The sequence below is a fragment of the Phaethon aethereus genome, assembly GCF_964289735.1.
Source record: "Phaethon aethereus genome assembly, chromosome: 8".
NCBI lineage: Eukaryota > Metazoa > Chordata > Aves > Phaethontiformes > Phaethontidae > Phaethon > Phaethon aethereus.
Genome location: NC_138584.1, coordinates 28,038,766 through 28,065,611, shown reverse-complemented (window position 1 = coordinate 28,065,611; position 26,846 = coordinate 28,038,766). Strand labels below are relative to the sequence as shown.

Sequence of the window (26,846 nt, the reverse complement as noted above, 5' to 3'; positions counted from 1 at the left end):
ATGAGCTCTTAGCTCCCACCCTGCCCCGTCCTCGCCGGTAGCAGCTCCAGGTGCGCGGGTCAGAGCAGAGCCAGGGACGCAGCTGGCTGCAATGGCGTCCAACATGGACCGAGAAATGATTCTGGCTGATTTCCAGGTAAATTTCAAGCCGCCGCCGCCACACAACCGTGGCCTCTCGCTGCTTTTCTCTTTCTCCTCATTACTGTGCTGCTTGTTCTTTGTGGGAAGGTTCAGGGCGGTGGGTGTGAAGCCCGCTCTTCAAAGTCTCCGCTCGCTCTTTCTTTTTTTTTCTTTTGTCAGAATTGGGGAACATGTGCCCTCGTCTCTCAAGGTGCGTGAACAAGATGTCCTCTTTAACTTACAGAGTTTCGGTTGTTAATTAAAAACAAACGGGTTTTTTTATCCACTTTGCTTGTTCCAACCCTCTATAACCACCCAGGCCCTGGACAGCTATGAGCCAGCTCACTTGGAAGAGGCAAATGCCAGGGAGGATATAAAACTCATCACTCCTCATGATTTGTCACAGTGTTTGTAATGAATCACTTACTGGTACTACAGATTAATGCTGAACAGAGGTGTTTCCAGTATAACATCAACACTAACTTCATGGTTGCTTCAGCCTATGACTGTTGTAATGATGGTAAAACTCTTCCCACCCCATTCCAAACAACAACATGTTTCTGTAGAGAGGAAGAATATGCCCTTATAAGTTGTTTGTTATCTTCTGTCCTCACTACGAAAGGGGTTATAATTTAACTTCAGACTTTTAAATCTTATTCCCAGAATGAAGTCCTTCTCTAAATAAGTGATGTGTTCAGGAGCCTGGTTAATCTGTTAATATTGATTCTTAATATTGCTTGTTTTTATATTGTTTTTCTAAGAACAAGTAAACAAACAAATGGAAGATACCTGCATCTGAAATAGTGGAGAGAGCCAAAAGCAGCTTGGAAGGGTATCAGATTATATTTGGAAACATTTTTTTTAATATTTGCTTTTCAATGATGATTCTTTTTTTTTTTTTTTTTTAAGCTTTGTCCGTTTGCAGTGGTTGTTCTTACATGGATAGGTCCCTGGATGTTCTTGGATTGAATTGTAAAACTGCTGTCTGTATGTTCAACTTCTTAAGAGACTGTTTCTCAGCTGTTAGCAGTGAAGCTATTTAATTTAGTTTTAAAAAAGGAGTCCCTTCATTCTGTCTCTGTGTGTGTGTAACAAGAATGTTTCTTTGGAATTACAGGTAGGGTGACTGTAGGGTACATTATGTAATTCCTCTTTTGCAAAAGGTATCTGATGTCTTACTGACATCAGCTGTTAGCTGTGAAGCTATTTAATTTAGTTTTAAAAAAGGAGTCCCTTCATTCTGTCTGTGTGTGTGTGTGTGTGTGTGTGTGTAACAAGAATGTTTCTTTGGAATTACAGGTAGGGTGACTGTAGGGTACATTATGTAATTCCTCTTTTGCAAAAGGTATCTGATGTCTTACTGACGTAACACGTGGAGTTCCCTGTTGATAACAGGAAAGTGTTTTCCCTTTCTGTACCTGAATATCTTACACCCATATTTATTAAAATGTTTAACAAATGTTTCTATAGTGATCCTTTTTTTTAATGCTTGGAGATGCTTTTGTGTGTGTAAGGGGTGGTGTCTCAATTTTAAAGCTGGGGTTTCGTAAAGGAGTTCTTCCAGTACCAATACACTGTATAAAAGGAAACTGGGACCCCAATTCTGCACTTACACTAGTGGAGACAGACTCTTATGGAATCCCTCATTAATAGCTGAAACAAGTTTATGTCAGGAATCTGAGATGATGACTTAAGTTAGTGGATGGTGAATATAAGTTGTTTTTTTTTTTTTAATAGAGTTTTCAATCTGTATCCACTTTCCAAGTTTTTAGTGTCAATGCTGTTTTGCCATTTTGCAGTACTTTTCTACTTGGGTTTTGAAACCAGTTAATAAAGGTATAAGAGTAACTACAGTGTTTGGTACCATGAAGACAAGTAAGTATTGAAAACTTTCAGATGGCTGGTGGAGTCACAGAAACCAGTTGTAGATCAAGGATGACATAATGTCAGAACCTAGGACCCAGAAAATATTTTATCATATAACAGCACTTATTAAAAAAAAAAAAAATTAAAAAACCCCAAACTTTTTCCTCTTATATTTCAGCAGACATTTTTGTTTTTCTGTTTCATCCTCTGTCTTTTTTTTTTTTTTCCTTAAATAATCTCAAGCATCTACCTGATTCTGAAACCCTGAATTGTCAATCGTCATGCTGTTAAAGTTTTGGATTAGTAAAGGACACTGTCAATCATTATTAGGCCTTGTATCTGTAGGCTGTTACAAAACGGTAAAGGATTTGGGGATTTTAAATACTCGATGGAATTTACTGCTCATTCACTAAGAATTTAAACTGGAAAATGGAACATTATGTGCAAAGTAATTCTGCATGATTTTCCCTTCTATATTTTCTGTACCTTTTAATTAAGAAATGTGTTTCTCAGTGTTCTGTTGCCATCTTCTATATTTGTGTGAGGTATCTTGTTGAAGAATGTTGTGCACACTGGAAATTTTCACAGCAGTTCTTTGTAGTTTTGTTCAGCTAATCTTTGCTGAATTAAATTGGGAGGGGAAACTTCCATGACCGTTTCATGCTTGCCTTTCCCAAGTTAATTCTAGAGGGATAGAGCAGTGGTCTTTGAACTTTTAAAACTTGAAAGGGTTTTCCCTCCCCATAAATTTTTTTTTTAGGTGAAGTCATAATTGTACTGATGTTTGATGCTTTTGTGAAGCTTTCATGGACTTATTTTGTATTTTTCAAAGCTGTTAGGGGTTCTGCCACTGATTTCAAGTAGAGTAGGATCTTGTATTGCATTTGGTTTTTCCTTTTAGCTCTGATTGTTGTAACAGGTTACTTCCGCATTCTGAGGTACTAGAGAGAAATACTTTTAAAAAATATTTTTTGTATATATGTACATACACATGCAAACATTGAATAATTGTATAAAATATTTTAACTGTAGAGTAAAACACAGTAAGTGATCTACCAAAATATTTCTTCTTAATGTCTCAAAACAATTGAAGCCTGTTCTGTGTGGTTTATAATTATTTTCTTTCCCTCTCCTTTTTTAATGAGGTTACTGTATGCTACCCAGGGAGTACAAAGTACGTATTCATGCATGTGGGCTGTATAAGCAACCTGTCTAACTTTTCCTTCTTAGGTCCTCAGTTAGGAAAGATTATGCAGAAGCTCAGCTTTGTACATGAGTAGTCTGATTGTTTTCAGTGGAAATAGCTAAAGTAGTAGAGTTAAGCACACAAACAACATTTATCTGTTTTATTAAATGCAATTCAGAGTTCCTCCACAAAGTGTCATTGGCATATAGGAAAAACTACACAGGAAAAACCCCAACAACTTGTGTTTGTGGCATAAATGCTTTTAAAACGTAACTGCATGCGAATTGGTCGGAGTGATGCTGCAACGTACCTCACATACTGGGGGAAATAAGGGCATATAATTTCTACCAACTTTTGTTAACATTTCTGTTCTTCTTTTCTTTGGTGTGTTTAACTGCAAAATGTTCTTTCATCTCCAGTGGGATACCCAGGTACTCGCATCGTACAAATACATTAATGATCTATACAGTTTGAGGTTTGAAGAGAATTGCTCTCACAGTGTATCGGTCTACTTTTCATTATAAAGAGATTTTTTTTTTTTTTTTTAATTGCAAAATTTAGTTGCACTGAACTCAGCTAAATTGGCATAGTTAAACTGTTCAGGAATGAAAAACAGTTTTTGAGTATTTGCAGAAGTGTCAGATGTTGACGTTTTTGTATGCTAGCGCCTTTTCTTTTTACAGCTTCGCTTAGGATAGGGACTAAAATTAGCAAGAATATCTTTTTGTCATTATAAGTTATGTCCACCTGTAGGGCCACTTTATTCATGCTACGTGGCTGTCCTCAGAACAGTTCTAAATGTAGAGTGGGCCTGAGGGTTGGAGTATTGTGGAAATTGCCAGCTCCTGGGTGTCCATATATTACAGAAATATCTGGCACGTGGAGCTTCAGAATGAAATTTTTCCTAGAATTCACATATTTCATTGAACAAATAAATAAGTAGCTCAAGATCTGGTCTGTGTGGGGAGACTTTGGAGCGGTATGGCAAAACTCAAAAATCCTTGCTTTTATCGAAACAATAGATATCTAATAGTTTTCTTCTTCCTTCTGTCTTTGGTCTACTTTCGTTGTGAAACAAAGCTATGTGAGGGTTTTTGTTTTTGCCTTTTTCACACGCATGTGTATAAAAAAATTTTTTTCAAACTTCACCTTTGTGTCAATCTTTTTCATAAAAACAGAGGTTTGTGGGAGCAGCAAGGGACCTCATTGCCATCAGTTACAGAAAGGTGAGAAAGCATGGTAGATAATTATGTTTTAAGTTATAAAATTTACCATGACATTGATACATCAGCTTATTATGGGTTTTGTTTGTTTGTTTGTTTTAAGATTTACCCATAATTTAAACTACTAATTTCCTTCTGGAATGGCTAAAATGAAAGAAACTGGAGAATCTTTTTCACTTGGAAATTAACACAGTGCTGTTAAATAACTGACAAGATAGATTTTTAAAGATTTTTTTTTTGGTGATTATGAAAAACATCTGTCTACTTCAGCCTTGCACAGGATTATCTCTGTTATGCACACTGTTTTCGCTGTCTAACAGTCTATGTGCAGAATTTACATGTGTATTAATGTGTTTTTTTGAGGTTGCTAAGGGAGCTTTGCTTTCTTCTGTGTGTGTTGGCATGCTGGCTCATGTTTTCTGTCACTTTTAAGTTACTGCCAGTACGAAAATTTGATGGGTGAAAAAGGTAGGCAGATACAGGAATAGCTTTAAGTCAGTATCCTTGGTTCTTGCCCTGGACTGTGACTTTTGCTGGGGACTGGAAAGGGTGTTCCAACTATTTTCTGTAAGGGTAAACCATCCACTAAGGAGTTTTGAACAAATAGCAAAGTTGATGTCCTTAACATTGATTTTTGCAAGAAATTGTGGTGTTTTGTCATTAAGGCTTTGGAACAGAAAGGACTGTTCTTGATTTCTTTGCAGACTTTCTGGGAAGTGTTTGGCAATTCACGTGGAATAAGGTCCTCAGCAAAAGATAGGTGCTGAAGAGACTTCCAATTGAAGTATAAATGTTTGGAAAGTATCCTCCAAGTTATGTTTAAAGTTCTTGGAGGCCTATATTTTCATCCAAAAGTCTCCCTAGGCACCTAAGTGTCTGGTTTTATGTGTGTTCAGATCTGTCTGAGCTTAAAACCTCAGCCTTGCTCATATAAAACCATTATTTTGTGTGGCCTCTCTGCAGAGTATAATGCAGTGCGTGGACTGAGCTCTGCAGCTCTCTCCATAGTAGTTGCAAGGAAATCTAGTACTCTGTCGTGGTTTAGCCCCAGCTGGCAACTAAGCACCACCCAGAGGGACGGGGGAGAGAATTAGAAAAAAACCTCGTCGGTTGAGATAAACACAGTTTAATAGGACAGAAAGAGAGAAACAACAATAATAACACCAACAAAGGAATGTACAAGAACAAGTGATGCCCAATACAGCGATTGCTCACCACCCGGTGATCGACAGCCCATCCCGGAGCAGCGATTCCCGCCCCCCGGCCAACTCCAGTTTATGTACTGGGCTTGACATCGTATGGTAGGGAATATCCCTTTGGCCAGTTTGGGTCAGCTGTCCTGGCTGTGTCCCCTCCCAGCTCCCCGTGCACCCCCAGCCTTCTTGCTGGCAGGCCAGCACGAGAAGCTGGACTGTCCTTCACTGCTTAGCAACAACTGAAAACATCAGCACATTATCAACAGTTTCTCATCCCAAATCCAAAACATAGTCTCACACTAGCTTCTGTGAAGAAAACCAGCTCTATCCTGGCTGAAACCAGGACGTACTCTATAGATTAGAAATGAGGGTTTGGGAGAGACAGCTTGTTTCTTCATCCCCTTATACTGGGTATCTTTAGGTAAAAGTGGGCTCGGCTAGGTTTCTAATAGTGCCAAGATGCTCAGCACTGCTTCACCCGACTTTTTTTGTGGGTATAGGTTACTATATCCTTAGCTAAATTTTGAAATAGTTAACAGGGCTGTTTTTCAGTGTAAAAAAGAGGACCTTAGGACACTGTAGGATGTTGAAACCTCATACCCAAGGAGCCTCTTAATTTACATTTTGATTAGAATTCCTTTTAATCCTAGTTGCTTTTTATCACATCTTATAATTTTGTGCATTACACAGTCAGTAACGGCATTGGAACTGGTAATTGGACCTCTTGGTTTGCAACACAATTGGTTTTGTTTGCTGTAAATGGCCTTAGGGTCAAGAGACATGATAAAAGCATACTGCATGCTTAGTGTGTTTTAATTTGGTTATTTTGATTGTTGTTGTCTGCTACCAAGACCATTGCTTATATTAATTTGTTCTTTGTGTGTTTCTGAAGAATCAACAGTTTAGTTTTGTTAGATGTAATCTGAAAGCTCACGTTCAGCAGGACAAAGCTATTTTGATTTACTAGTCACCTTTCTGGCCTTTAAACTGAAACTGAAGTGGATTCCAGAGTCACAGATAAGAAATTGGAATTAAGAGTTCTGTCTGTTTAGAAACATGATGACTTGGATATTGCCACTCATAGCTGTTCAAGGAAAAGCCAGCTTATTTCAATTATATAAGGACAGATAGTTAATTAGAAATGCTATCTGACATTTGTAGAGAAGAGAGAGGATACTATGATTTGTGTGCATTACAGCCCTGCTGTAATAACCTGAATAATTTACCGCCAGAGCACTGATTCATCTTTAGAAAGAGGTTTATGCTGTTCTTTTCATCCAGTTACCTTGAAAAGGCTCTTCACATCATAGTAATCATTTCCATCAGCCCATTCATATAGGTATCTGGGTTAGTAGGTCACTGAAACAGATTGAGAGGTGGTAGCTGTAGGTTCCTTTTTCAGATGCCATGACAACTAATACTAATTATAATATTGAAATTATTAATTCTGTGTACTCCCAGAGGCGAGGAACGTGCTCTAATTGAAAGATAATGTGAAAGTTATTTGATACATTGAAAATAAAATGTGGCTAATATTTCTTGGTAAGCAAGGATTATTTACAGTAAACACGTTTACCAAGTTCGTATTTTTGTGTGGAAGGAGGTGTGGGAAAGGAGAGGATGAGGTTTTGAGCGAGTTGCTACATGCCTGAAGGGGTCCTGCAAATCTCCCATCTTAAGAATATTGCATTGGTGCTGGAAAGTCTGAAAGGGTAGAAATTCTCCCTCTAGTTGGGCAGTCCTCATGGTTCACTTACCATTGCAAGCCTGGTTTTCTTGCGTTTCCTTACTAGAAGCAAGAGGTAATAGCTTATTAAAGGAAAGAACTACGTGGCATAACTTTGGTAGGATTTGATATTTTCCTAGTTAGTGGATAAGTTTGTGCATTTGTGGGGCAGCCATTAGATGAGTCCTTTCTTTTAACTACTGTAAGAACTAGAATAAAAAGCCTGGGGAAGTACCTAACACTTTACTCGTCCCTCATCATTTGGATGAAAGGAAATGACATGCTTACTGGCTGCATTGATCCCTACTAATTAAGCCCATTTTTTAGAGTTGACTAGATAATGTGCAATTGTAAAAACAAACTACTCAAAGAGGAAACCAAAGCCCTAATGTATGCATTACATGTTGTTTGGTCTATCAAAGTAGTCATCTGCTGGTCCTCTGTGTCTAACTGGTTGAGCAGGTCTTTGTTCTGCAGGAATAGTTATGCTTTCAAAAGATAATTCATTAAAGCCGAAGTTCTCAAGAGATGTTTTGAAACTAGAACAGAGTACGTTAGCCCTTGAGTTATTTTTTTATAGGTTTCATATTTTACCTATTGCAGGAAACAATTTGTAAAGACAAGAACTCTGAAACTGAGTCACCTCTATTATTTTTCTTTTATTTTAAAGGTCAGGTTGTTTGTGTGAGCAAATATCAAAGGTGCCATATCAGCTCAGATCGAAGACCCAGCTGGCCTAATGTCGCATCTGCAGCAGTGTCTGTTCCTTAGGAAAGAGCCGAAAGAAACAGAATTTGAATGGATTTGCCTCATCCGAGTTTCTGGAAGTCAGCACTTTTAAGAACTTGATGATGGGGTTTGTTACAAGACTTTGGAAATAAACTGTGTCAGCTTGAGTTAGTCTTGCATTCTTCAATTAACTGAGTTCTTCAGAGACATCAGAGTAGTTTTGTGATATGCGAGTTTGCTCTATAAAAGCTGTGTTCACTTTTGCTCAGTTTGTCGTATACTAATGTATGTACTAATTCTATTCTATATTCTTTGGTGGAATTTCTGCTCTTTCTTATGGTAAAGAAGTCAAATTTGTCTGAACTGTAGAAGTCTTAACCCCTTCTGGTTTGCAGTCTGGTAAAATTCACCAAACAGCTGATATCAGCACTGTGCAAATGTGAGGTTGACTTAACCTTTAATTAAGGCTGATTTAAAGAGCAGTCTGTGTGTGTTTAAAAAAAAAAAAAGTCACATTTGAGATCCTTTTAAATTTTGGGGACTATCACCTGGTCCTGCTGGTTTGTTCTATGTGTCTCCATTGACATTTTAAGATGACAGACTTCTCTGTAAAGAGCAACTTTGTTACAGGATGGTCCCTAAGTTCCTCTGTAGTGAATATGAATGCACAGAATTCATTTAGCTTTTATGGTATGCCCTTACCTTCTTTGAATGCCTCTTTAGTGTCTTCTTCCTTTGGTCCGACTGCCTTGCTGGCAGACTTCCTTGTCCTGATGCTTTTAAAAGCTTATATAATTTTTATGCCTTTAGAGAAATGATTTTTTTTGCAGTCCTTGTTGGCCTGCGTTATGGTATGACCTGTGCTTTGCTGGGATTTGAGCGTTTTTCTGTTTCCCTATTTTGGGTACCATTTCCAGGTTTTGAAGAACATGTCTGTTCCTTGTGGTCCTGTTCTTTACCAAAAAATACAAGTGTTTGTGGAATGTTGAGTAAAATATTTTTTGTATGGATTAGTACTCTTCCTATATGTGCATATCTAGAAAGTAGCTTTTAGTTATTCTTTAGTTGTTTTTAAGGTTTTACTACTGCTTTTGAGGGAATAAGGAGAAAGGAGATAACTGCAAATATCCAGTAAGCAAAAGTGTTTGTCTGACCCCTGCAGTTCTTTTCTGGTTTCCATCAGTTTTTCTTCTTATGTGATAATGTATAAGATACTGTATGAGCAAAATGACTGTGATTCAGGAAATCTTGGGGTTTTTACCTTCACTGAGGTATTCTTATTAAAGCATTAAACAAGCACAGGAACTTTGGGATAATCCTAACTAAAGCATTTTGTAGTTGTTGGGTAAAGGCTGTCTTCAGTCCTCAGGAAAGACAAATGCATTTAATAGTCCAGAGGACTAACGAATGGTTACTGACTTCTGTTTTGGTTTGTTTTTAATTCAGTTTGAGCACTGCTCTTTGTATGTGGCATGGGACTTGGGAGACTAGAGTTCATGTCTTGGCTGAGCTCACGGGCTTCCTAGGGATGTGCTTTCGTGGTATTCTGGAAGCAGAATTTGCTCCAGAGTCTTGAAAGTGTTCAAAGTCTGCTGGAAGCCATTTGAAAGTGGTTAGCGTGGTACCGTTAGGTAATCCTGCTAAGAAGTGGTTAGACCTTCATGCTACCAGTTTAGACTTTGTACCCTGTTTGCTTTGTTCAGAAGGCTTGCAGTCATCTCGGAGCATGGGCAAAGTTCACTCTTGTCTAGTAGGTAGAAATGCCTTCTGTGACCTTCAGAAATATCTTTTTTTCTTTTTTTTCTTTATCCCCCATTGCTCCTGCAGAAAGGGACCAATGCTTCCTTACTTTAGAGTTTTGCTGAAGGTAGTGCTCAAATAGTAGAACGATGAAGCTTTTAAATAGTTGAGGGTGGGAGTTGAAATGCATTGGGCAAAATTTTAGCCTAGTCCCTTTCTTGATTTCTGATACTGGTAAGTGTATTAGCTTTTGTTAAGCGAACAGCTGGTGAATCTGCTTAATTTTTACCAGATGGTCATCTGAGTTAAGAATGCTTCTCTGTTTTTACGTAGCTCTTCATTTGGATGCTTGCAGTAGGTGACCTTTCAGTTTGTGTCTCAGTTGATATGCCTGAATGTTTTGGGGTTTTTTTAAGTGTTTGTCTGAAACAGAAAGAAGTAAAAGTTAATTTAATGACCATGAATGACTCATAGTGAACAATCTCATTACATCAGTAGGGTTGTTGCAAGGTTAGAATGATAGCGGATGCCACAGAGGGGCATGTATGTAGCTGGTGTTGCTGTCTGTGGAGGTCGTCCTCGGACAGGTGGGACTCTGGGATGAGAAGAACTGAGGTACCAAAAGTTGTGAGTGTCTGAATGTGCTGAATCTCTTGATAGCCCACAGGGGAGTTACACATGGATCCTACATCTGACATTATGGTACTAAAGCCGTTACTTGCCTGGCTGAGCATATTGGTTTACCTGTTCTTGGGGAACAAGTGTTATGCTTTGTTTCAGTTGCTTTGAAGTAATTACCCTTGCAACGGCGTATGTGTGAATTTTCAAGAAAATTTTCTTACTAATATGTCATAAGTGAATTGGTGTCCTAAAGCTTTCTGGGTTTGAGTAGACTTCTAGCAGATACAATCTGGGACTGCCTTATAGACTTTTTATTATTATCTTTGATTATTGAGCCATTCTCCTTGTAAGAGATGGGAAGAGGAAGCAAGGTACAATGTTTCACTCTAGAAATAGCAAACTAACTCAGAGTTGGGTTGTTTAAAAGTCTTGTATCCAGAAACCTGATTTTTATTAGGCATGCTTAGAAAGAGAATTATGGATTCTTCGAGTAGAAGTAGTAGCTAGTAGCCACATAGTGGGCTGCACTAGTATGCCAGGAGACTTAAGGGAAGCCATTCTTCCCCTCTTTTTGGCACTGGTGAGACCACTACTACCAGTCCAGTATCAGTCCCTCCATTAGCAAAGTGGAGCAAGTGTGGTGGAGAGCTGCCTAGGCGGGGAGGAGGCTGGAGCATATTTTGTGACAGGTGAAGTTAAGGGAGCTGGGTTTGTGGAGCCTGGAAGAGAAGGCTAAGAGGGGCAGTGGGTGATAGCAGACAATATAGAATCAAATTTCTCTTGGGAGTTGTGCAGCTTGAGGATGAGAGGCAGTGGATACAGGTTACAGCAAGGGAAATGATAATTAAATGTAAGGAAAAATTTTTTCCCAGTGAAGGTGGTGAAGCAGTGGAACAAGCTGCCCAGGGAGGCTGTAGACTCTCTGTCTTTGGAGATGTGCAAAACCTCACAGGAAGCTGAAGTGTGTCTGTGAACTGATCTGTCTGGTTGTAATTGGAGAGGTGAATAAAACAGCAAACTAAATTTTGGTTAAATTGGAGGGGAAGTATGCAAGGAGGTAAGTAATATCCTTTGCTGTATCTCATAGCTATTAAGAACAGCTCTGAGTGTTTTTTTTAAGCTGCTGGCCTGGAGAATGCAGGCATCCTTCTGAGCAGGTTAGTGGCCTGTACTCAAAAAAGAGTCTTCCATGTTCCTAGTCTCTCTTATCTTTTGAAGAGTAACGTTACCAAAGGAATATTGAATTGATTTTTAACAGTATTTGTTCTTTGCCAGTGTTCTTGATTTATATTTAAAGCCTCATATATCTTTATGGAATAGAGTTGGCTCTAGTTGCATTGCTATATCCAGTGATAAAAATTGATAGGGTACTTTCAAAAATAAGCATTTCCTAGGGTGCTGTCTGTGCAGTTGCAATGGATGAAGATGTATTAGTGCTGGCTTCCTGGGGTTTTGTAGGAGATCCCAAAGGGTGAAAGCTTTTCTTCCTGGGTAATCTCGCCTGTTGAGTCTTGTGGTGCCTTAATGCAGTTGTTTCTCTGGGCATTGTAGGTTTGTATAAATATTAAAAAGATAGACTGAGCTACAGTTGCAACAAAATGCTGATGGCAGAAAGCTCTTTTCCCCTTTTCCATCCAGCACAGGAGAGTCTGTATCAGCTGTTTCCATGTCTGAGGGCTAGTCATCAGGTTGAATCACAGTAGCTTAGTCTTTTTCTGAGACAGATGGATGTGATATTAGTGACAGGGGAAAAAGTTTGTAGTTGACAACTGGTGTGAGTCTACTCTGGAGATAAGTTGTCTGAGTTTGTTGCTGTACTGGGTTATGGAGCTATGGCTCCAATTTTATCCTTTTGGTTATGTGGACTGAGCATGGTACCTGTATTTGCATCTGCTCTACACTGCTGCAGGACGCTGCAGCTGAGGATGTTAACTGCAGAGTGCATGTGGAGATTAACTAGGCACAAAGTGAGATATTTTTTTCCCCTAGCTGACTTTTACAGGAGAGAGTAGTGCACAGTGTAATTCACAGCCATCTGTCTGTCTGATTTTTAATGGGCCTGAACCTGTTGTGCAAAATGTTCTAGGCTAAAGCCTAGTTTGGGTTAGCTTAGAGGTGGTCCTCGTTTGGAGAGAATATAGCTACTGTTGGTAGTCAAAGGAAATATGGAATTCAACAAAAATGTTGGGAGGGGCAGACTTCTAAGTCCTCTATATCCAACTGCTGGCAGTTAGGCTGAATGAGGTCTTCTGGATACTTTTGACTGCTGCATTTTGCCTTGGTGAGAAGGGGAATGGTGCCACAGGTGAGATAAATTCTGCCTTGCTGCCAAATACCATTTGCTCCCAGCTTCTGTGCAACAACTGCCACCCACTATCTGTAGGGGCAACAGTAGCCTGACTCTGTATTTGAGTCAGCAGCAGCTGTTTGTTGCTTTCCCAGCTTTTGCAGAAGTAACAGCCTGGCTCTCTGTGTTAGGAGCAGCAGTTGTCCCTTCCAGCTTTGCTGTGTAACAACTGCCAGGATCTCTGCAGCAGGTGCAGGAGGAGCATTTTCAACAGCAGCTGCCGCCAGATGGGGAAGTCAGCTGCTTTCCTGTGATGTGGAGGTAGGCTAAAGCCTGTGCTGTTGAGGTGGGGGGGTCACGGAGGGTCTTAAAACCCAGATCCAGCTGTTACAGCTGCTGGGGTCAGACCACCCTGCAAGGGATTTAGAAGAGCAAGTCTGTCATCCTATGTTATAGCTTTCTGGAAGCACCTCCTACATTTGTCTTGAATGCCTTGAAGTCTGTCTGCCCTCTGACTTTTCTCCTACTGAGTTGTTTCCTCAGTGGCTACTTTGCTGCTTTTATGTAACAGTAATTAAGGTTACTGTGCCAGTTATATAGGACCCCTGATGGTTAGCTGTGAATCTTTCCAAGGGTAAGCTGTCCATCGCTAAGGTGATGGTTAATCTGAAAAGCTACCTGGAAAAAGATTGGAGAAGTGCTCTGAAATTTTATTATATGCAAATCTAAATCTGCCTGATGGAAACACTTACCTGGCCTGGAAGAGCAGGATGATAAGAAAGTTGTTTTAACTTTATCTTCAGAATCTGATTTTATGCATTCAATGCAAAACTATAGTTTTCTCATTTTTGCATTAATTTTCATCTTGTGTGGTCGGAAAAAAACACAGAAGAGACTGCACAGTCTCTGGAGCTGGAGCTGCTGTGAAGGGTGAAACTGCTATCCTAGATATAGAGGAAATGCAGAGAGGAGGAGAAGGAACTTGTTCTACCTTTTCTTCCCCCTTGTCCTCCAAAAAAAATTCTTTGGTTTCTTTTTGTGTAAAGTTTTTCAAATCAGTGAGCCTTGAAGGTTTTACTTTTACTGTAGTGGTTTGTTTCTTTCAGTTTGACTTAAAGGATGTGCTGATGTGCTCGTTCTTGGTTGAATCAAGAGTTAGTATTCTGGTAGGAATTTTCTTCTAAAATATTCAATGCTTTTTATTAAGTAGGTCTCATGGAAAATAAAGCTGAATAAAATCTGTGAATCAAAAAAAAATTCTCATCAACTAGTGTCACTTTACTTGCTTAGTAACAAAGACATGGTTTTGTGTCTTTGGAGCTCATTCGCTTTGCTACATCTTGAAGAGTTTTTTCCTTCTGTTTCTGCATGAATTTAACATGATTTTTTTTCCCTATTTTTTTTTGTGTTTGCTTCTTGCTTGGGTAGAGTGAAAGACATCAAAATGAGCAAAAGATCTTTATGTAAACCCTGTGACTTTTAGTCTGCCTTCCTAAAAAAGTAAGACACACAGGCTTATGGTGCCCAGGTGTCCCCACAAATAACTTTTGAACCCCTGGACTCATACCAATAAAATTCTTCGAAATTTCATGAAAATACAGTTGGGTAATGTGGAAAGAAGTCTATCAAAAGAGACCCTTATAAATATTACAGCCACAGAAAAAAGTTAAATCAGCCCTTGCAGTTAGGAATGAGATACTCATGAGGAACCAGACTTTGTTAGTTTTGTGGCTCATAGAACCTGCTGGTTTCCTTCCTCCCTACAGAAAACAAAGGCAGAAGCAGTCCAGGTTGTTCTGGGGCTAACCTGCCCCTCCAGGAGTCCTTGAAGTCATGTCACGCTTGCCAGTGAGGGACACCTGTCTGTCTTGTGTGCTTACTTTCTTAGGGAAAATTCAAAAGGCACAAACCAGATAATTTTCTTGAATTTGTCTTGCATGGTATGATGGAGTTAAAAGGAAACAATTTTAATTTTTGTTTTATTTGTCTTGCTGGTGTTTAGACTGATGATGGATCATGACTTGATGCAGGGGTTTGTATATGGAAGTGTGTGGTGTCTGAGTCACTCCTCCTTCATGTTGAAATATTATTCTGGAAAACATTGCTTTGCTGCAACTGTGAGGTTAACAGGGTGTTTTATGGTTACATCGTTAAGTAGTACATATTCGTTGTTGTCATTCAGGAATGTTTGTTTTCTGTTTTATTGACAATTAGCAAAAATAGTCCATCTGGAAAGTAAAATCTTAGTATTAGAACTGAAATGTTAAAAGTGACTGTAAAAATGGTCCAAGGGTTTTCAACAAAACTGCTTTCTTTGGCTATTAAGTATTCTGATGTTTTTTAAATTTTTAGTTACTGTTTATACCTGTCTGTTCCTTTTACACCAATGACTCTGCATTGCTAAGAGGGAAGGAGCAGGGTTCTATTTTAGATTGTAAATCACCAGCAAGATAATTTTGGAAGGATGCAGACATACAAGTGAATTAGTTGCTTAATTACTCTGCTGCCACTGTGGTGAGCTAACTCCTTTCACTGTGTGCTCTGGCAGAAGGGTAAGCTAATTTTGTTTAGTTTATCTCAAAATAAAAGTATGCCAAAGCGAGCTGAACTGATTTGCAGTTAGTGTGGGCTAAGAGTGTGTGTATGGACAGCTGCAAGTCAGCTGAGGTGCAGGGGTGATACGGAAGAGGGAGCAACTAAAACCGGTATTTGAGCCCGGAGTTCTAGGCACCCTCTCCTCAAATGCATCTGCACAGCCCAGGGTTGAAAACAACACTTTATTGGTCAGGTTCTTATTGTAGGTTGGAACACAGCTTAGTTCTCACAAAGGTCATGCAGAGCTTGCAGGGCTGATAGATGAGAAATAGTAACTCTCTATTTCAGTAATGACCAGATTTTAAAGTGTTTTTCACTTAACTGAAAACAGAACCTTAGACTGTCACTTCTGCAAAACTTTTTCCCAAAGTCAGACTACTTTGCAGCAGAGCTGTCGACATCAGTTTCAGTGGCAGGTTTATGGTAGTATGAACCCTCTTGTGACTTCAGAAATTACAAGCTCAAGCCCTGCACTCCTCAAGATTACCTGGCGTAAGTGTATGTGTTTAAATGTTGTGAAAGTGTTTAAAATGTTGTCTCATTTTTAACTTCAGAAGTAACTGTGAGAAGCAGTGGAAGAGAAGGAATAATGATGCTTCTGAAGAGCAAAAGTGTATTATTAAAAAAATTTTTAGCAGTCCAGATGCAAAGTGGGTGAAATTCAGTATAAACACAACATACTGTGATCAATGGAAGAAATTTTGTCTTGTTCCAGAGAGAATCAGGCTGGCCATGAGAGCACTGTGGATCAATAGAAACTGCTGCCTCCCTTCTGCAGGCAAAAAAAATCTCTAGAATGTCTTCTTGTGATCTTGTGGTTCTCCAGACTGGTCCATTTTGTGTAGACAGACTGCATATAATGCTTCATAAGCATGTAATTCTTCAGCGTTGAATTTGGGAAGAGAGAATTGGCTTTGAATTTTTCTGTGATTTCTTCTCTACTTTTTATTTCTTCATTGTTGTAAGTTGGGAGAAAAGTTAGAGCATGGAAAATTGTATGACTTGATGGCTTTTTATGTCTTGGGAGAAAAAGTGTCTGTTTCTTTGCCTTGACCCCTTTTTCTATCACGTAAAGGAAAAACCAGACTGTATATCTTTGGAATCAGGAAAATTGATCTGTTTGCTGCTGCTATCTAACTCTATATTATTACTGTTAAAAGGTTGCATTTTTTTAATGTCATTTTATATAAACTTTATACAAACTGCTTTTTATGTAACTGTGTGGTAGAGCAGAAGGAACATGATCATGTTTCAGATCTTGTAAAAGTCTGAACTTACCTTGTGTGCTTGAATACAGAACATAGCTTTGATTAGGATGAAAGATAAATTCCAGAAAGAAACTTGACCGTTTCCATTTTTCCCTTCTGGTGAAATATATCTGACATCATTCAAAATGAATGGTAGCATCTATGGGGCAGAATGAATAGCAATGCTCTGCCTGCTGAAGTTGAGTAGGTGAAAAGGTACAGGTATAAAAAAAAAAAAAAAAAAAAAAAAAAAAAAAAGGCGAGCAGGTTACTGTATCAAGTTTTCTGCTGAGTAGAAGTGCTCTCTTGTGTTTGGAATTAAGTTCAATTTACAGTACCATTTTTGTGGGATGTTATCACTACTTTAAAAATGCTATTGTATTAGACTCCTTGAACTAGGTAAAGCCAGAGTGTAGGGCTAGAACAACATCAATCATTTTGTCTGAAAGGAAAACATTGTAAATGTTTCATTATATAGTCTTCATTTTAAATAGTTTCACAAGGGGTGCTCATTTGTACATGCAGTAGTAAGTTGGCAATTTGATGATCAAAAATTCATACTTGTCACCTTCTTTGCCTCTTACACTGCACTGTGTAACACCCAGAGTGAGTAGGGATATAAGATGATGGTGGAGGTACTAGGGTTTATATATGTGTTTCTGGCTTTAGACAAAATACTTAATCCGTCTCAAACATCATTTTAAGTATTTTTGTGCTCCCTTTTAAGGTAGTATGAGTGTTGTATAATTTTGAACATAGAATTCTCAAAACACCTTTATGGGACAGCACTATTGTCCTAATTTTACAAATAACTACTTCGTCTTGCTTCCCTAGGTGGCTTGCTCAAGGTTACACAAGACTCCTCTGGTGGAACAGGGAATTATATCCAAATGTTTGATTTTTTTAAAACTTGAAATCTGATTTCTGGATTACCTTCTCCTAATGGAAATGAAAACTCTATACCTTTTCTGTCATTCTGCTGAAATTAATTAAATTATAACTATTAATACTCTGATCAAGACTTTTAATTCTGTTTACTGCTTCTTTTTCTTTTTAGGCATGTACTGGGATTGAAAATATTGATGAAGCTATAACGTTGCTTGAGCAAAATAACTGGGATTTAGTGGTAAGTATTCTAAGAAAATGACTTCATAGATCAACTTCATGTAGCAGTGATGTGCCGTCTTGCTGAGACAGCTATTATCTTTAGTTGAAATTTGGGTGTGTCTCTTGTGGCTGGGGCAAGCAAGTTATATGCAGACTGTTTCTGGTCTGTTAAAGCCTTATTGCCAAGTTAAGATACTATTGAGTTGAGTATGCCCTGGTATACTCTGTCCATATGTCTTTGTGCCTTTTTTATACGTTACTTTTCCTTTAAATCAATGTTTCATATTGTACTTAGTTTCCTTTTTGCTTAATTGTATGCATAATTCTATAAGTTGTGTAATTAACGGTGGCATTTTTGGAAGACATCTTGTGTATACACACAAGAATTTTGAGGAGTTAGGTGCCTGTGAAAGAAATGAAAAGTAAAACAACTTCTTCAATCTTCCATATGCTTTTAGTTTAAAAGTAAGATTGTTGCTCTTCAATTGTTAGTTGTTATGCAGAATTGAATTAGAGATTATTTAGATCTGGTGTTATCAAGACACAGTTAAACACAAACAAAAAAGCCCAACCAACAAACTCATCCTAAAAAAACCTTTCATCTATTTTGTAACAAGGTTCAATGTGCAGACAAATAAGAGAAAACCAATAAAACAAGCAAAACAGTCTTAGGTATTTTAAGACTGCATAGGATTATCAAGATAAATAAATAAACTATTCATCCATTTTCTTAAAGTTTGAAAGTGTAAAATAGAACAAACTTTTTTTTTTCCAAATGAGTGATCTTTGGACCAGTCCAAATTATCAGAAAATTATTTAAAAAAACCCCAAAACCTAGATTTTCCAAAATTGACTATGGATGCAGTTTCAACTGTGCCACATTGTGTTCCCAGCATATTATTTAGAGTGTTCTCGATGTTTTAGTAATTACAAACTAAGTATCACAGAGGTTTAGGGTGGGGTTTTAAACTGAGTTTGTTACAATGAATATTGTGTTTCTTTTAAGGCATAATGATTAAAGTGACATGTAATATTGTAACCTACTATAAACAAACACTATGTACTCCAATCTCTTGAAACTAAATGTATAAAATGAGTATTGGTCAAAGTATACAGAGTCTTTATTTTGCAACATGTAATGGTATAAGCAAGAATGAGACACCAATGGGCGAAAGGGAGTGCCTATCAGTGTCTTCAAACAGAAAACCCCAAATTTATGTTGACAGAGTGGTATAAAAACATCTTTTGTCATAGTAGGTTGTTGTGACTTAGCATGGGCTGTTTTGAAAATTAAAGTGTTTATGGGAAGGCAAGGAATTAAGCCTTATGCATTCTGTTCAGGTTGTAAAGTTCTCAATATAAGGCATTAAATCAGTTGCATGTGGTTTTGGGAGATTTGTAGATTTTGAAGTATATGCTTTACAATAAATGCTCACAGGTGGGGTTGAATGAGAGAGTTATGATGAAAAACGGTAAGAATAACTAAGGGGATTTGTTTTGATCTGTTTTTTTCCTTTTCTTTTGAGATTCCAGAATGAGCAGAAAGTGAGAGTGAAGTATTTAAAGCCATGAGAATGGCTACAAGAATAGCTTTAAATACTTAATTTGTTAGTGATGATTAAATGATCTAGAAGTAGAATACAGGGGGAAAAGAAGTAATGACCCAACAATGCGAGCTTAAAAAAGGCATATGGGAAGTAAGAAAGGAAGGAAAATTAGGGATGTAAGAGGTACTTCAGGAAAGTACATAGTTCTTGAAACTAAACAGAAGGTGAATGAGAGGAGTGTCTGTGAAAAGGAAATGGTAAGTTGCGGAAGAAAAAAAAATAAATTGATGAGAGTAAAAGTGAAGAAGATGCTCTAGGAGTTTGTCATTAGTAGGACACTGGCTCCTTTTTATTAAAAGAAGCCTTCTTGTAAGAAAGGGAGAGAAAACCAAATCATGCAAATCTAACAGGGAGTTAGAAGCAGAAGAGTGAAGAAAGAGGAAAGAAGACAAAAGAAACGTGAATGTAAGAAGAAAAGGAGTTGCTAGCTTGAGAGAGAATCAAACATCTCTTTGTTAGACAAGGGATTTTAGCATTGCAAAAGTCAAAACAGTACATGAAAAAAGGCTCATGACTTATGAGAAATGTAGCATTTTTAATTTTAAAATTAAAAGTGTAGTGGCCTGTGGCTTGTTGCATAGGTCTTCCATGTGTGATGGGGGTTTTTTGTGGTTTGTTTTTTTTTTTGTTTTTTTTTTTTTAATACCTTTGATACAGTAGTCAAGTACAGATTCAGTGCTAAGAAAACAGGGAGGAGAGAAGGCTTTGATTTGCTTGAACCAAGAGGTCTTGGAGTTTTTTAGTTGAGATGAGAAATTAAAAAAATCCTTCTGCTTGGCACTAAATAATTCATTCGGTGCAGAACAAAACATTCTTTGGGATTTGTAAGGAAAAGAAAATTTGTCGGCCTTGGTTCACAAATCATGAAGACAGTAGTGAAGTAGTAATGATTTTGGTAAAGGTTCCTCTATCACGCTTTGACCACCAATCTGTTAGGTAAACAGGAAGAACATCGTTGCTGTCTTCTCTAATTTCACTTAGTTTTGAGTGTCTTATTTAAGTTCAAGTTTTTGATAAACATGACCTGTTGTAGTAAAATATGGTCATACAGGTGTTCAGGGTTTTTTTTGGGGAGGCTATTGTTGTTTTAAAGTGTGGATTCCTTTACTTCCATTATTTTGGACCTAAAATCAAAGCTCTGTATTTGATCAGGACAGCTTCTGTGAGGCACCCAGGTTAAATACAAAGTAGAAAGCTAAGCAAGTCCTGTTGGGATGTGATCAACCCTAAGTTCAGGGTCACTTCTGCAGCATTAGGGAAAAAACCCAAAAATGTAAGTTGAGGAAGTTCTTGTCTTGAGCAGATTGCTTTCTTGCTCTTCATTCGGGCTGTCTGTATCTCAATTCCATATTCCTGTTTGGGGAAAAAAAGTCATGGCCTATCGGAGGCTGTGCTAGGGACTCGGGTAGATTTCCTTGAGCACCTGCTGCTTCTTGAACTCTAAGAGACTTAACTCAAGGGTGTTGTTTTTTCTCTGGGACTTCAGCCAAAACAACCAAGAGCAATTAGTCCTGGTGAGTTGGAAAGCAGAAGAATCCCAAAACAGAAACAGTGACGTGCTTACTGACATAGGCTGATAGAGAAGTACATCAGAATGCACAGACAGCTGAGGTTATATAGTTCACAAAAGTTTCTAATGTCATGCTACACATACTATGTTTTTGTGTAAGCTTTTTTTGAGGACTTCTTTGTTTGCTCTGATGCAATTTTCCTGCTGCTTATTTTCTCCATACTTTTATTTTTTTCTGATCTTGCTAGTAGATCTTGGTACCAAGGGTTAAAATGTCGCCAATGTTTTTCCTTAACAGGAAACACTCGCTCCAGTGAGTGTTACTGTGTGTTCTATCTTTTGGACATGTGGTCTTATCTTGAAACCAAGCCAAACCTAAGGGAAGTGTAAGGAACTCCTGTCTTGGTTTAGTTTTTCTAATAGCTACTGTCATGGTTTAACCCCATCCAGCAACTAAGCACCACGCAGCCACTCGCTCACTCCCCCACGGTGGGACAGGGGAGAGAATTGGAAGGGTAAAAGTGAGAAAACTCATGGTTTGAGATAAAGACAGTTTAATAGGGAAAGCAAAAGCCACGCACGCAAGCAGAGCAAACCAAGCAATTCATTCCCCACTCCCCATGGGCAGGCAGGTGTTCAGCCATCTCCAGGGAAGCAGAGCTCCATCACACGTAGTGGTTTCTTGGGAAGACAGATGCCATAACTCTGAATGTCCCTCCACCCCCTCCTTCTTTGCCCCAGCTTTATATACCGAGCATGATGTCGTATGGCAGGGAATATCTCTTTGGCCAGTTTGGGTCAGCTGTCCTGGCTGTGTCCCCTCCCAGCTCCCCGTGTACCCCCAGCCTTCTTGCTGGCAGGCCAGCACGAGAAGCTGGACTGTCCTTGACTGCTCAGCAACAACTCAAAACATCAGCACCTTATCAACATTTTCTCATCCCAAATCCAGAACATAGTCTCATACTAGCTTCTATGAAGAAAATTAACTCTATCCTGGCTGAAACCAGGACAGCTACTTAGTTTTTTTTATTAAGAATTCATTTGAATTCTTTGCTTCAGTTCTAAACTGAAAAATCAGCTTCCTATTTTTGAGCTTTTAAAGATTACCCACCCCCAAGTAGAAGTCATCATGTCTATCCCTCTGCATGGGATACTTTAAGACAATATAAAATGCCATTAATTTATCTTTGACTTGGAACTAAATAAATTGGATTTAAATGTCTGAGTTGTCTATGTTTTACAGTGTTCAAATCATGTTTGTTGCTGTTTGAAGTGATATAGGAAACTGTCTTTCATAAACGTTTGGTTGCTAGGCTTTGTTCAAGTGCTTAAAATCAAATTGATCCTGAGAGTGCTGCAGAGGAATTAATATGCAATAACAGCATATAAATTGCTTGGTGGGATCAAGAAGTCTAGTCTTGCCAATAATTAGTTCACCACTGTTGCTTATGACTTGGCCTTTGTGGTGGTCTGTTGCATATATAGCTTTTTTCCTGTATTAGAACACTGTAGCCTAATTACTAGGCTTATTATAGGCCAAGCGATGAAATGTTACAGATGTTCTGTAAGATACAGAAGATCGACATAGATAATATAACTGTCTTGTCAGGCCTTCATCTTTATGAAACTGTTCTGCAATAAATGGATCCAGCAGCAATTTTAATCTTGCCAGGATTGTTGATATGTTATTTCCTGAGTGTCATTACTTTGCGATCTATTAATTTACGATAATTTTTAAAATCTGAGGAAGCAAAAGTTAGGAATTTCTGTCTGTTGTAAAATCTGGTGATTTCATAGCTTGCCCATTTAAACTATGACCTTCTGTTTTGGCATTTGAAAGTAAGAATGGTGGTATAAATGTATCTTAAACTTTGTGCAAAGACAAATAAAAGTATGAAAAATCCCAGCTATGCGTCTTTTGAAATGTCTCTGATGGTACATATTTAAAAGAAATGACCCATTAATGCAGGAATCTATAATGTACTTCTTGACCCTATGCAATATGGACCTTCGTATATATGATGTTATTGCATAGGTGATAGCTCTTTGCTCTCCTGATGTCAAGTGCTTGTATCTGTGCAGAAAACTTGGTCTCCTGTTCCTTTCACAGATTTAATGAAAAACTCACATCCTTCATATATAGCATGACTGTATATTCTGTGCTGGTAATCAGCACAGGATTTTTGAATGTAAAGCAGATTCATTGTGCCTAATTTTCAACTTTTTCAAATATGACCACTTCTGTTGTTACTCCTGTTCACTGCTTTAACATTATTTTTATTTCATGTCTTTTCCAGTAGACATTGTAATGTAGGTACTGCTTAACATCACTTTAAGAAGAAAATAAATTTCATCAAAATAAAAGGGGGGGCCTTATTCCGTATTCACAACACTATAAATGTGTGCATAATGATTATTAAAAAAACAAAACCCAAACCACAACTGTTCTTTACTTTCAAAATATATTCTGAAAATGACCTTTTGTGCCTTCCTGCTATGCTTGGATTTTTTTATTCCGTATTCTGGTAGCAGCTCAAAGCACCGTATAACTTCAGTAAAACCAGCAGTTTAGTGCACCTGGAAATGTGATGACTTGCAGTTCCTGTTGTACACAGCTTCCAAGAGTCAGCTGACAAAAAGTGTTTCTGTACCTTGGAAAGAGAAAATTGTATATTTGGAACATCTGTTTTTATAAAGCTTTAACTCTCAACTATAGTTTTTCTCTTTTGAATGGGTAATTTACACAGAAGATGAGGGTTTTTTGCAGCTTACTGTTTAAAACTTCTTAAAAATAGTTATTTGTCAGGGTTTGTTTTTAATATTAATAACCCATTTTGTTTATGTATTTATATTTACTTCTGCGTAATGTTGTCTTTTGGAAAGAGAGAACCTTCTGTTGGAGGTTCCAGCTTAGATGGAATTCCTAGGCAGAAAATGGGCCATTGGCTCTTGACAGTTATCAGCAATCCATTATTTGTATCTTTTATTGCTTTCTAACCATTACCTTAGTTCTTTTGCTATAATGTGTAGTAAATCTCAGTACGAGTTGGTAAAAACTAATACACTAGTGACGTCTTTTGTCTCTAACTGGTTTGCCCTGCAAAAGCTTTGATGTGCTATCTCTTTGTACTTTTTTTTTTTGATCGATTTGAATTAGTCTGCCTTCAGAAACTAGGTGATTCAGTTTGGCACAGGACCATTTCTTTTCCTTAAATATGGGGCAGTATTGTTATATGTTTAGCAGCCCTCTTCTTTCATTCCAAGTGGGCTGTATTTCAGTGGCTGGAGAACCAGGACTACACATTATGGTGGTGGTGTTCATCACATTGGCCCCTCTTATCTTGCATTGTTGATCTGCTGGTTTCTTTACTTCAGAGCTGCCTACTGAATATGGCACACATTTGACATCCCTCACTGTGGGACTACTGAGAAGTTTGTGGTGTGCTTCTCTCAATCCCTAACAGGGATTTTGGCTGTTAGGAACATGGGCTTATCCGTGTATTAATAACATTCTTCCTGTGGTCAAATGAACAGCCACGTCTGCCTGTGGGAACCAGAGGTTTGTATCACAAATTTTTTTAAGGAGCTTTTAAAGTTTAATTTTAGGCGGGTGTCCTCTTCTGAATCTTGGTGTCCTGTCGAACATATTGTCAGCTCAGTTTATGCTTGCTGTTACTGCACTGAGTAGCCTGGACAGCAATGAAAATTCTGCTGCCAGCAAAGCTAAGGAAGAAGGAAGCTCTGAGTTAGGCCATGACAAGTAATGCTGGTGGATGGGCATCCTGCTGGTGCAAGTGTCCTGTGGGCATGGAGCCTGTTCCCCAGGAAATACAGGAGTTGCAGGTTTCTTGTGTGTCCAGTTGCAGCATTAATCTCTTCTACTAGGACACAATTAAATTGTATGTGAACTTTTGTTTTACAAGGGACTACAGAGATCCCTTTTGGAAGTCTTTAATGTACTTTCTGTTAAATTAGGGATTCCTGCTTGTGGAAGTTGTTTGATTTCTCAGTCTTTGTATTTCCAGCTTTTTTGCAGCTCCCAAAGTGACATTTCTATGTCTTTGAGTACGCTTAGATGCATGCTGTGTATTTTATGCAGCTGGGTGGTGATGAAGAAGACTAGCTAATTCTTAAAAAAAACATGACTAAATTCATTGCTTTTATTTACTTTTGAATGCCTTCATCTCAGGTCAAAAGAGAGATTTCCTTTTTGTATATTTTCTACGCTGAAGACTGTGTGAAATGTGCAGATCTATAGGCAGTTGTAAGCAAGGTGTGGCTTTCCACATAGCTGTATGCACATTCATGTATTTAAAAAAAAAACCCTAAAACTAAACACTACCACTAATACATGTGAGGGAAATTAAGATTCTTTACTTGTAGAATGCAGAATAAGAGTGCTGCTTTGTCACCTGAGTAATATGCTTCAAGGAAGGAAGATTACCTCTGCTAGCAGAAAGCCAGCCCAGTCTTCATGGTCCTACCAAATCCCAGCTGCTTTCTTCTGAGACTTTTAATAATGGCAATAATTGATACCGCAGGTGATACAGGGAAAGCAGTCAATATATTGCCACTGTGACAGTCATTTCACATGACTTCGATGAGAGCACAGATTGCAATTGATCTTCTTGTCTCTGCATCAGTCTTGGTCTGTTGCCTGCAAAAGTGGTCTGTTAGACGTCAAAGTGGTCAACAGAGCAACTACAGTTTAAAATAAAATGGAGCCAAATGCAATAAAAATGTCATATAAATATTCTGACACACGCAAGCAAGGAAACAAACATACTAAAAGGAGAATAAAAGTAGCAAATGTCTAACGTGTGCTCTAAACTTTTGATTGTGTTGAATAAAACTATTATTGTATTACATAGGTTGGTCCTTCCCCCCCCCCCCCCCCCCAAAAAAAAACCTTAGGTGGTCTTTGGATTTTCTTGTTTGGATGACCCTTTGCTCTGTCAAAAGAGGTTGAGAAACACTGCTTGGATCATGTTAACATTGCCATGCCTTGTGATTTTTATGAGGAAACCCATGAAAGCTGTAATCAATGCTGTAGCTGCTGATATTGTGTAAATAGCCAAGAATCTCAAGTTTCACAGTGTTCCCTGTGTAAAGAGCCTGGGAAGGAGGCAGTCTCCAGCTTGTCTGTAGAGAAAGATTTGAAAACTTAAATTGTTTTCCTCATCTGTAGTCTGTTATCCCAAAACTTTATTGGATTCCCATGCATCTTGCCTGGGGCTATTCAGGTACAAAAAAAACCCTCTCAAAATGCACTTTACCCCAACAAATATGAGCTAAATTTTGTACTAGACCCAGAGAGACGTTTGGTTTCGTCAGGTTATTTCTGTCTTTTTCTTGTCTGGTCCTAAGGCTGGTGAATGCGAAGAAATACAAACTGTTCTTCCCCCACTCCTGAGGAAATTACTGTGTCTCCTTACCAGGGCAAAGCCTTGTCTGAGAAAGATTGTTTGGGAATTTGGTGAAAACAGTTTTAATTTCTTTAAAATGCTCCTCTGCTGAAACATGGTGCTTATTTCATGGGAAAAGTCTTGAGAGCCTCAGAGCTTCAGAAGAGTTGATCTTTCACTGCGGAAAACTGGTGCTGCGCAGTGTCATTCTTGTCTCCTATTTTCAAGGCACTGCTAAAATATTAACATTATAAAATTATTTGTTTAGTAGGCGACTAACTGTATTTAGGGCTCATTTTGGTCTACCATGTTTAAACGGATTGAGGCCAAAGGGTGTGCAGTTTGCAGCTTTATGGAAACCATGAATTAGGGTTAAATACATAAATTATTTTGTCCTTCAGTTTGAAGGCAGTCGTTCGTGAGGATTTAGAAAATGATAGCTCACAAGGAGGTAGAGATTTTTTTATTTAAGGCAGTTAAGAGTCACTGCTTTAAACGTGTTTTCTTTAGTGTTGTTTCAGATATGCTTTGCAGTTTTTTTTTTTAATTCATCAGAAGGATCTAATTCTCATATTTGGATTGAAGGAAGGTGTAATGGGGTATATATCTTTCCCACAGGGTAAAACTGGTATAGCTTGGGCAAAGCGCCTTCTAGATGAACACCCTTTTGTTCCTGTTAAA

General features: G+C 38.3%; 1 protein-coding gene across 1 annotated transcript in view; it reads left to right on the top strand.

The window, feature by feature from the left end:
* Nucleotides 1–91: 91 nt before the first annotated feature.
* Nucleotides 92–26,846, top strand: part of FAF1 (Fas associated factor 1) — a gene marked incomplete at both ends in the record, with an annotated part of 172,736 nt that continues 145,981 nt past the window's right edge. The window contains 2 exons of the mRNA XM_082002714.1: nucleotides 92–136; nucleotides 17,594–17,662. Coding sequence (XP_081858840.1) covers nucleotides 92–136; nucleotides 17,594–17,662 — 114 coding nt within the window. The remainder of the gene's footprint in view (nucleotides 137–17,593; nucleotides 17,663–26,846) is intronic.